The sequence below is a fragment of the Nematostella vectensis genome, chromosome 6, assembly GCF_932526225.1.
Source record: "Nematostella vectensis chromosome 6, jaNemVect1.1, whole genome shotgun sequence".
Classification (NCBI taxonomy): Eukaryota; Metazoa; Cnidaria; class Anthozoa; order Actiniaria; family Edwardsiidae; genus Nematostella; species Nematostella vectensis.
The window spans coordinates 2,607,201-2,617,718 of NC_064039.1; the positions used below are offsets into that span (position 1 = coordinate 2,607,201).

The 10,518-nt window shown below is 41.5% G+C and overlaps 2 protein-coding genes across 6 annotated transcripts; one reads left to right on the forward strand and one right to left on the reverse strand.

Moving 5' to 3' along the window:
• Positions 1 to 1,558: 1,558 nt before the first annotated feature.
• On the reverse strand, positions 1,559 to 10,485 carry LOC5514580 (uronyl 2-sulfotransferase). 4 transcript variants are annotated; one of them, XR_007311842.1, is made up of 4 exons: positions 10,386 to 10,485; positions 9,667 to 9,781; positions 5,150 to 5,321; positions 1,559 to 2,099 (listed from the first exon to the last, which is right to left on the reverse strand). XR_007311842.1 is itself a non-coding variant. In XM_032384292.2 (3 exons), the coding sequence occupies exon 3, from the start codon at positions 8,922 to 8,924 to the stop codon at positions 7,914 to 7,916; it is 1,011 nt and encodes a 336-aa protein (XP_032240183.2). In that variant the 5' UTR covers positions 8,925 to 8,928; positions 9,667 to 9,781; positions 10,386 to 10,485; the 3' UTR covers positions 7,495 to 7,913. The 4 variants fall into 4 exon arrangements, 3 of the variants coding, with proteins under 3 accessions (XP_032240183.2, XP_032240182.2, XP_048584522.1); XM_032384292.2 differs by lacking the exons at positions 1,559 to 2,099; positions 5,150 to 5,321 and adding an exon at positions 7,495 to 8,928; XM_032384291.2 differs by lacking the exons at positions 1,559 to 2,099; positions 5,150 to 5,321 and adding an exon at positions 7,495 to 8,928 and having other exon boundaries at positions 9,614 to 9,781.
• On the forward strand, positions 3,605 to 4,952 carry LOC116619419. Of its 2 annotated transcripts, none has more exons than XM_032384187.2 (3): positions 3,605 to 3,761; positions 4,211 to 4,369; positions 4,785 to 4,952. In XM_032384187.2, the coding sequence occupies exons 1-3, from the start codon at positions 3,644 to 3,646 to the stop codon at positions 4,823 to 4,825; spliced, it is 318 nt and encodes a 105-aa protein (XP_032240078.2). In that variant the 5' UTR covers positions 3,605 to 3,643; the 3' UTR covers positions 4,826 to 4,952. The 2 variants fall into 2 exon arrangements, with proteins under 2 accessions (XP_032240078.2, XP_032240076.2); XM_032384185.2 differs by having other exon boundaries at positions 3,621 to 3,761; positions 4,206 to 4,369.
• Positions 10,486 to 10,518: the final 33 nt, after the last annotated feature.

The window sequence follows — 10,518 nt, forward strand, 5'->3', positions numbered from 1 at the left end:
ATTGATTTGTTTGGCTTCGGGGTGAAAAAACCATCTGACTTTGGGGAGAGGAGTGTTGACTGGCCCTCCCCTCGTGAATTTTTCCCTGGATCTCCCAGAATGCTTTGCAATCCGTAAAGGCATCTTCGTGGTTTTACAAGCCTTCAAGGAGTGGACATTGTGTTTTGAGGCCATGGAAATGAACCTGGATGATCAGAATAAAGGTATCTATTTGTGTCTTGAGCTGTGTTTGCTGATCTCTCTTCCTTGTGTGGTATTTTGAGGGTGATTCTGCTTTCCTTTCCTTGTTCGATTTGAAATTTGTGCTATTATTTGGCTCAAGAGTAGTTGCTATCGCCTTCGGTTGAATGCCTATCTTCAAGACCATTTATCCCTTAGACTAATGCCTGAGTATCTTCGTCTTGTTGTGTTTATTTTGCATTTATGAATTTTTTGGGGTTGTGGGTACTTCTCAAAGCCGGTACAGGCCGGTGTGTTAACTGATTTGGATACCAGAGGCTCCAAACTTTTATGTTGAACTAGTCAACTCTGAGCCAACTGGCGTGATTATTGTAATTTCACAGTTCTTTGGCTTAAAGTGAACAGGCGAAGCTTTGCGGGGGGGGGGGGGGGGGGGGGGGGGGGGGGATCCAAAATTAGTAACTACCAAGTAGGGTAAACGTGCTCTTACAATAAGACATACAACGAACACATGATTTGATTTTCTTGTAATTCCATATCATTTCTTTTATACCCAGGACCTTGTCATTAAAAGCCAAATGGTGTGATTATTGCAATTTCACAGTAAACAAATGCAGCTTAGAGGCCTAGTCAAGTTCCAGGACCCTTATTTGACGGCTCTTGGTCTACCTGTGGTGTCACACCGTCAAAGAAGGGTCCTGGAACTGGACTCTGAAATGCGCTGATACCCAGAGCACAGTGTTAACATTCTTACAATTCAGTTCTTACAATAAGACAGACAACAAACACATGATTTAATGTTATTGTAATAATCATACCCGAGACCTTTCGTTATTAGAATAACTAACATGCCGTGTGTTTCGGGCGTAGCCCATTTAAACTTGGACCTGGGTTGCGTATTTGTTACAGGCCAGCTCTTCTATCTTGAGGCATCGTTCCTGGCAGTCGCACGAGTTACTGCACGTCTGGTTAAGCAGCTCCAGCGTTGTCAAGCCAGGCTAAGACGTCTGCAAAGTGCTCCATCATGGGCTCCGTGTGCATGGGCGTTGGCGCGATGCGGAGGCGCTCCTCGCCCGCGGTGCTTGGACATCAGGTCATTGGATACCTGTTTGCATTTTGCTGGATCTCCAACCTAAATAGTGGAAGAAATGGTCAATAGTTGAGTTGCGCTAAGATATCAAGAGACCTTTTGGGTCAAATTCAAGCCAAACACATGCCACGTCAAGCCAGAGAAATCTTTGAATGAAAAGAAACCCTTTCTAAAAAAAACGTTTTAGCTTTATTTGTATGCGCTGAATGTTTTGCTTTTCGCTGCTGTTTATTTTGCCGCTAAAAGTCCGAGCGTGCGCTAGTTTGCCACCCAAAAAGTCACATGATATTGATCTCTTACGAAAGTCCCCGATTCTGGGCGAAATCGTAACCAGCTATCTTTCACGCAAAGTAAATAATATAAATTTCGGAAGCTTTAATACAGCAATACGAGTAGCTGCAATTACGAGAGCGCAGATACACCGTTCTAGATTCAAAGGCCCAAGACAACCCAAATACAATCATGTTTGATCACTGATAACAGCTTAGATTGAAAATAAATATTGAAAGCCCTATTCGTTATCCACGTCGACTTAAGCAAGTGTCAGGCATCACGTTGGCAACCCAATCGATCACCACGGTAACTCACATGAACTGGAATGATATGCGAGGGGGCATATATATCACGGGTAATTAACGTTCATTACGCATTTTACAGCCTGCGCTAAGTGATTCCAGAAAATATAACTCCCGGCTCGGTGTTAGGCCTAATGTTATCTATTTTGTAAGCAAAAAAAAGTTGGAGGATAAATTAGTACGCGGAGAGCCAGAGGGACCGGACCGTACAACCAATGAACCGGTAGACCAGGTAAAAACCTCTACATTTGGAACTGTGAATAAATCAATAAGGCATAGGTTTAATCGCCATAAACCATGCATAAAGACGCTGTATTAATGTATTAACCTTTAAAGGGGGGATCTTTGGGGACCAAGGGCGACAAGGTGACTGGTAGCGGGAGTACGCTTTTCTCCTCTTTCTTTCGTCTTTCCGCTTACTCCCGCGTCCAGTCTCCGAGTCGCCCCGGGTCCCCGAGGACGGGGGGGGCTGGGGACAAGTATGTAGCACTAGCTCATGTAATGCTTGTATGTTTGTGGAATATTCTTAAAGCCACATTGTCACCAGTTTACTTCCGAAGGTCCGACGGAAACCTCAACCGTTAAAAGACAATAGAATCTATTAAAATCCGAGATATTAAACAGGCCATCCGCTGTAAATTATCAATCACATCCTCGAAGGAACTTCCAATAAACACACTGCTTTCAATATTTTGAAATATTTTTCGCGTTTTCGGTTTGAAATCATCGGAGATTGTTACGTAATCGACCGGAGGTAAACTGGTGACAATGCGGCTTTTATACTTTTTTAAGCGTTCTGTATCTACACCACACGTGATGTTAAGCTAAGGCGAATAATAACCCACAGAGATAACTGCGGCGCTAAAAGAATACAAAGCATGTGGGGAACATCACACTGGATAGGTACACCCACGTCTAACCTGTTTATGGAAAGCTATTTTTGTTTTAATACAAAAACAATTATTTTCCTGATGAATAGATATAGGAAATTGTAGTTTTTTTTACGAATAAAATGGTTTTGGTTCAATTCGTTTGAAAATATTCTCACGTAAGCTTAGGCTTTTCTTTTCTATCAACAAAACGTTGGTTTGAAACAAAGCAAACTAGAGATTGTTTTGAAAGGGTTACGTACAATTTCACAGGTGTTTTCTTAGGCTTGGAAGAAGGGAAAAACGTGTACCGCAGACAAATATTAAATTATGGACTGATTCCATACAATAATTTCTCCCGCTGAATAGTGCACCTTTTTTTTATAAAGAACCTTTTTCTGTATAACGAAAATTTAAGAAAAAGTTAAAAACATGGCACAGCCCGGAAACACGTATGTAAACATGTATTCAACGTAAAAATAATGCTTTTATTACTCAACTTGCCACAAAATATGTTTTCAATGAACAGTTGTTACAACTTGTAGCGACTAAATGTTTGACGTGGCAACGGAAAGTATGGAACGATTAATTGCTAGCACGGAGAGAAAGGCGGAAGGATGAGTAGTATCGATTGCCTCATTCAATTATAACCTATAATTAAAGTGGTTTACGGTAATAAGATACGCACGATTCTCAAAATCAATTAATTTAAAGTTAAAGCAACTGATTAAATTTAACCATTTTAATTATTTACTCAAACCTCTGTCTAGTTTTTGCACCTAACAAAACGTCTGCTCTTGATATTAAATAAAACTTAAATAGTCTTAAGGAATTAAATAAAAGAGCAAAACAATCAAGGTAATTGAATTTGTTTTTGTATATTGAAAAGAAACAATTAACAAGGTAGTGGTCAATTGGCATTCAAATGCATGTCAAGCCATTGGTCTATAAAAGCTTATCAAAAATCACTTGGTTCACAAAAACATCTTCCAAGAGGAAATCTAGAAGCAAAAACCAAGTCAACTGTCAAGTATCAGTCCAAAGACGGTAAGAAAATCAGTAGTTTTTAACTTAACTTTAAAATGTATCGAAAGCGTTGTGTGATTGTCCAACAAGATAAAAAGCCAGTAGTGTTTTGCGAATTGCATTAAAGGGTATCCTTTGAAAAATATTAAGACCAATACTTCTAAAACCTAACGATTTCAAATATTTAAGCTAATCTCGGACAGAAACCATAAGAAATTTTAATAGACGTTACAGAAAGTATCCGGGAAAAAAACTTGAGACTAAATGACTTTTATCTTGTTACTAAAAAAGAATCTCTACAAAAAGAGAAGTTTGAACAGTATCGTTCAGGTAATTTCTTTTTTCATTCACTTATGTATTGTTTTGTGTATCAATTTGTTTAATATATTTATGTACGGATTACCTGATAACATTCAAACATTCAAGATGGCATATTCTAAGATGTTGTTTGCCTTTTCTCACTAGTATAGCAATGAAAGCCGTGATAGTCATTTGCTTGCTTCTTGTCATTGCTGGATCTTCGAATGCGCAATATGTGTCCACGTTTGGTGACGAGCCGATGCCTGAGCAGCCTTTAAACCAGCGACCCAGAGAGTCGGCAAAGAACTACAAGCAACGAGCCCGTTTAGGTAACTAAATATTTCAAAATTAAAACACCGCGACAATGCGACAGAGAAGAAAAATGACGGCACACTTACTAATGTAAAGATGGATTTCTCATTTTTTAAATATTTTTCCTGACTTTTTCTGCACAACACACTTCCATTGAAACCAATTTCAGTTAAAAATTCCTTTTATTTTTGGGAAAAGCTATTTTTATATAATTTAAAATCCTTGTGTTCTACTATTTCTTGGTATATAATCAGGGCCGTAGCAGGGGGCGGGGCACTGGGGGCATGTGCACCCAAATAATTATAAGGAAATGACCAGTAGGGTGTGGCTGCCAACTCCCAATATTTTCTTATTGTTTCTGTATTGTGCCTCTAAATCTTACGTGGCCTGCTACGGCTCTGATAATTGATGTCATTATTTTTAACTTTCCAGAGAAGCTTCTTCCAAGACGACTTTGGAAGGATCAATATTAGTGAGGGGCATAAATTATAGGGGCCTACTAATGAAACTATATATATATATAGAATAGAAATATTGTTGTTTTCGCTGTGAAACATAGATACAAAATAAATAAATATGAAATAAATAACTACAAATATAGAAAAAAGGGAATATAAGAAAACCGGGAAAGACTCGAAACTTTAGACGCCTAGGGCATCTCCACAGTCCTCCACACCTCACCAGGGCTCACCACTATCACCTGTACCCCACCCCCTTCCCCCCCCCATTCCCCATCCTCCCATACCCCCTCCCCCCCGCCTCCCCCGCCTTTTCCTCCGGGGCCTTACATTACTCACCTGCTCCATAGCTGCGAATGGTGTCCACAAGGGAAGCGGTACTCGCTATGTACCCCCCTATCATCCCAAAGGCCTTGCCAAGGGTGCCGCTAATGATGTCCATGTCAGCGAGAAGGCCGTCACGGTCACCCACGCCTCCACCACGATGGCCGTACAGTCCCACAGCGTGAACCTACATACATCAAGTCATAGGGTTAAATACACCACACACCACCACCATGATGGCCGTACAGTCAAACAACGTGAACCTACATACATCAAGCCATAGGGTTAGACACAGCCCACACCACCGCCATGATGGCCGTACAGTCCCACAGCGTGAACCTACATACATCAAGTCATAGGGTTAAATACACCACACACCACCACCATGATGGCCGTACAGTCAAACAACGTGAACCTACATACATCAAGCCATAGGGTTAGACACAGCCCACACCACCACCACGATGAGTGAGAGCCGTACCGTCCCACAGTACAGCGTGGACCTACATACATCAAGTCATAGGGTTAAATACACCCCATACCAGCACCATGAGTGATGGCCGTACGGTCACAAGGGTTTAAAAGGTTTACAAAGGTTTAAAATATTGAATTGGAGCGTAGCGCATACCTCATCTACGAAGGTGAGAGCACCCTACTTGTGCGCAACATCGCAGAGCTGCTTGACTAGCATGGTTACAAAAACAGTTGAAACCCGTTAAATAAAACACCGCTGGGGCAACCAAAACAGGGTGTCATTTGGACTTTTTGGTTATTAAAGGAGTTTATCAAGCTGTTATTCTACGCTCTTCCGCACAGTGCCGAGACACAAACGATGTCCTTTTCCATTTACTCAAGCTAGTAATTGAGAAAATTTCTATAAAAAATCGTCAATTATCAAAATTTATTTATTGATGTTTAAAGCTATCTTGCAAATAAACCGTAATTTCAGATAAAGGAATACAAAAAGGAGTGGTTGATTGACATTCTAACGTTGAACTTTTGAAGCGGCCTCCTTATAGTAGGGTCTCATTGCAACCACTTTTGTTAGTGGCAGCTCTGATTAAAGCCACGTTTCGAATTTTTTAGGATTGTCATCGTGATCAAAGTATGATCATAACAAACATCATAATAATCAGCAATACTATCATCATTATCAAAATCATCATCATAATTCACTAATACTGGCATCATCATCATTATCATCAGCATACCTGGCATCATCTTGCCAAGGGTAGTCAACGTAGTGTCGTTAGCCACATAGCAGGATGTGAAGAGCAGGCCACTTTCATTCTGATGGAGCCAGGCAAGTTGAGCCTCTAGCTGCCCGTGATACTGGTCCCGGAAATATTCCGCGTACCACCAGCACCAACACCGTGTTCATTGATGGTCTCTATGAAGAAACCGTAAATGCCATGGTATTAGCCATAGCCACACCCATAAATGTGTACGCCTCACCCTCTCACTTTGACACTCTTGAGGGAGGGAGGGAGGGAGGGAGGGAGGGAGGGAGGGAGGGAGGGAGGGAGGGAGGGAGGGAGGGAGGGAGGGAGGGAGGGAGGGAGGGAGGGAGGGAGGGAGGGAGGGAGGGAGGGAGGGAGGGAGGGAGGGAGGGAGGGAGGGAGGGAGGGAGGGAGGGAGGGAGGGAGGGAGGGAGTACCCTGTTCGTGGTGAACAACGCCCTCACAAACGGGCAATTTTTGTTCGCTGTGGAGAGAAAACATTTTGTAGTCAGACTTTTTTCAACATAACAAAACAGAAATCAAATACGGGAAAATTGACTTCTGCAAGACGCGTTAAAGATACAATGGCGGTAAGATTCGAGTAAATACGCTACGGATATTATGTACCAGATTCTGGCTATGACCATATAAAGCTCTTCCGCCTTCCGGGTCATCAGACTGCCAGGAAGAGCAGGACTTTCTATTTTTCTGGGGGGGGGGGGGTGCGAAATTCGAAAAAGTGGACCTAATTTTTCCTGGGGGAGGGGGGGGAGGTAATTCTTTGATAAAAATCTAACCACCTCCGAAAGAACAAAAAATGATTTTTTATGCCTTTTCAGTATCTTTTCTTGACGTTTATTGTCGGATTCGGCTATATACCAGAGTGATCTAGCTTACGCTTTATAGTTTTGTCTACAATTAGCACGTCTATTGAGAACCAAAAGTGGATTTTCGGCCGTTGTGGGGGGGGGGGGGGGGGGGGGGGGTGGGGGGTGGGGCCCTGGTTACGGTCCTGAAAAGACTCTTTGGCAAGTTATCTATTACCTAGAGTCGCGTAAATCACGGAAGTTAGCGTGTTTATGGTGACTGCAGGGCGGAAGGAACAGGGTTTGTTAGGCTAGATAGTAAGGACACATCTCATTCAATTTATAGAGGAGTTCGTGGTTTTATTATCAGAATTTAGTACAACAAAAACTTGTCCCTCCTGCTCTTGCGACTGCAAAAAGAGAAAACAGTTTCTTGCCCTTTATACATAGCACACAATTAGCTTTTGAACTATTTTTGAAATAAACAAAAAATAGACAAAAAATAGACAAGTGGTCGACAGAGTGTCCTGGGAGTCTAAAATGCCTGCTCGACTTTGCTGACGCGACAAATTCAATTCAGCTTGAAGTATTGTTAGATCTATGTGACCTACCAACAGTCACTGGATCTGTTACAGGCCGCCTATCCGGCCATTATCCATCCCCCATTTTGAAATTCTGGACCCACCCCTGCTATAACAAGTTGGCGGCGCTATTTCAATGCAAAAGCTCTCGTTGTTCACTTTGTGTGCTTTGTCATATCGTATTTAATAAACCACACGCTTTTACTTGACGCCAAAACCTCTTTTGAATGTACTCATACAACTTAATGTCAGCAGAATTCATTTTTCTGATAACCTGAATCGTCTTTTTAGAGATTTTGGATTCGTTATAAAATCTGTTCACTTTCTTTGCTTGCAAGTTATCAACCACAGAAACAAACTCGGGCAGTCGTTTGTTCAGCACTCGTAGATATAAACTAAAGTGTTCTAGTAACCCAACAGAAGCGTAGTAACGACTTATATTATGTTTAGCTTTGCTTAAAGCCTTATTGCTCCCACTTCGGCAAAAGGAGTGCTTTCCACAGAAGAATCTTGTCATGAGGTTAGACTCGCAGCCCGGGTGCTGCTTCGCAAGACATTCCTCAAGAGTTTCGTTGATAAATCCACTCTTTTTCATCTTGCGTATTCGGTTTAGCGGTCTCTCCTGGCTACGATGCAAATAGAAATAATGTGAGATCACTCTCCTGACAGGATCCCTAACTTGGTTGATGTACGTATGAGAATAGTGCAGACGCTTTAACCTTGATCGAAAATAAAAATGCGCAATGAACACGAATCGTGTGTGGTTCGTTTGCGTTAGCGCGCGTCGCGCGTGACGCGTGAGGAGGTTCGGGTACAGAGGCTTGCGTCTCTTATCGTACCAGTCTTCTGTTGTGGCGAAATCCATCGCGAAATTCATCGAATGTTTAACCGAGTTAATAATACAGGTCATACTTGTGCTTCCTGTTTTGAAAATCCTGTTGTAAAGGAGCACGGTGGGGTGTATCGCTGTGCATTCTGGCGCGTCCTTAAAGGTCAGGATTGTGCGTTTAGTCTTCGTAGAGTGGAAGTCCTGTCCTCTTCGTGTGCGACGGCCTATCTGCATTTGGCCGTGTTGTTTCAAATCAAAAGGGACCAGAATCGGATTAAATACGGTAAAGCACCATACGATGATCCAGATAACAAGAACGACTAGCAAGTGCGACTCTTTCACTATGGCCATCATGGGTCTACAAGGGAAAAATAAATGATAGGCAAAAAGAAAACATAGACGGAAAAGACAAAAACAAAGCAAAAATTGGGGTGGCTCGGTTCACTGACATAATAGTCGCTCGATTTTGTCACTGACACTAAGGACGGCGGCGCTGGTGTTTGCTGAATATGGGTAGAATAGCGTTATTTTCAGCATGTTTTTTTCAGTAAAACATTTGAGAAAAAATCCTATGTTCCAGAGAGTCGAACATATATATTTTGTATCCATATTATTAATTTCAAGCTCTATGAATAGAAGATGGTCACAAGAATAATATCTATTTAGGCGGTAGTCTAGATTGCAGATTGTCGTGCCTTCGGCATTCGTTCGTCGCGCGTTCGAGTTCTCGGCGGTTTTCGAGAAGCTCTGAAACCCAGGATGTGACTCCGACTGCTAGGGGCTGCGAAGGAGACTAAAGCGCTTGAACTCAAAATGATTTGGCCAGAGTAGACTTGAACAGACCCTCAAAATATCTGTGTTTACGTACGTAACAGTATACCTGTTTATTACTTCCCCAGAAAACGCGTACCATGAAATCTTAATGGATACACAGCTTTATAACCAGACATCGGATTTTTGTCATAACTGAAAGAGGTTCGAGTTCCTTTACTCGCTGCAATCCAAAATCGATATCGAAATACGACTGTTTTAAAGATTCTAACCTTTGGGTGTCCGTTCCGTTGGATAAGAGCCCCACAAATAGTCTACAACCCACCTCGGTGTGATCCGGAGATGGCGACTTTAATAAAGGAGGGTTTGTAGCGCTTTGATCCGCCAATTAACCTTAGTATCAAGTTTTTGGTTCTGCGTCACGTCCTTATGCACAAGGGCTATAGGATAAGATTGAAAAAAAAATAATTGTCAATGCAAAATTTCGTAAAAAAAAAACAAAAAACAAGCAGGAACTCTAAAAGGCACTAATTTACGTGCTAAGGAAACCTCCTTAAGATAAAATCAAAACAAGAATTTTTTAATAAAGTGTGATCTGAAAAATAATAGTAATCCCCTAAAACTGATATAAGGCTATCATTTTCTAAAGAAGTTGCTTCCATTTGTCTAAGCTGATGTATCCAATAAATCTAATAAAAAAAGAGAATGGCGTGTGGGTATGTGCGGTTCCAATTTTTAAACTTTGAACAGAAAAAAAAACCGAGTACTTCTGGATCATTTTTCAAAGTCCCTGTGCGCACGGGAGGCCCGTATATAAAACACAGCTTTAGAGAACACTATCTTTTTGCTCTGTCGCTACGGTGGCGTGCAGAAAACTTGACATTGAAACACACTTCTCGCTTCGCTAAATTGACAGTGGATTACAAAACGAAACTGTCCCGGAACAATTTAAAATCCTCCCGGCGATAATCTGTCTTGGGGTTTATTTATTAAGATGGATGACAATCTTGAATTATTTTTGGAGTGACAAAATCATAATCCTACCTTTGCTTTGGAAAGAACTCCCGATAGATAAGGTATTTCATAAAGAAATGCCAGTCCAATACTCGCAAATATAGCGCCTTTAGAACCTGATCATTTGTTAATGATGCACTTGACTTTGACAGGTAGTGTTATG

Bases quoted from the DNA above. Each gene is read 5' to 3' on its own strand.
- LOC116619419 (XM_032384185.2), top strand. From the start codon at position 3,640: ATGCATGTCAAGCCATTGGTCTATAAAAGCTTATCAAAAATCACTTGG. The intron at 3,762-4,205 runs GTAAGAAAATCA...TTTTCTCACTAG, and splicing joins CAAGTATCAGTCCAAAGACG to TATAGCAATGAAAGCCGTGA. The intron at 4,370-4,784 runs GTAACTAAATAT...TTAACTTTCCAG, and splicing joins CAAGCAACGAGCCCGTTTAG to AGAAGCTTCTTCCAAGACGA.
- LOC5514580 (XM_048728565.1), bottom strand. From the start codon at position 10,426: ATGAAATACCTTATCTATCGGGAGTTCTTTCCAAAGCAAAG. The intron at 8,929-10,385 runs GTAGGATTATGA...TTTCCCTTGTAG, and splicing joins GAGTTCTTTCCAAAGCAAAG to ACCCATGATGGCCATAGTGA.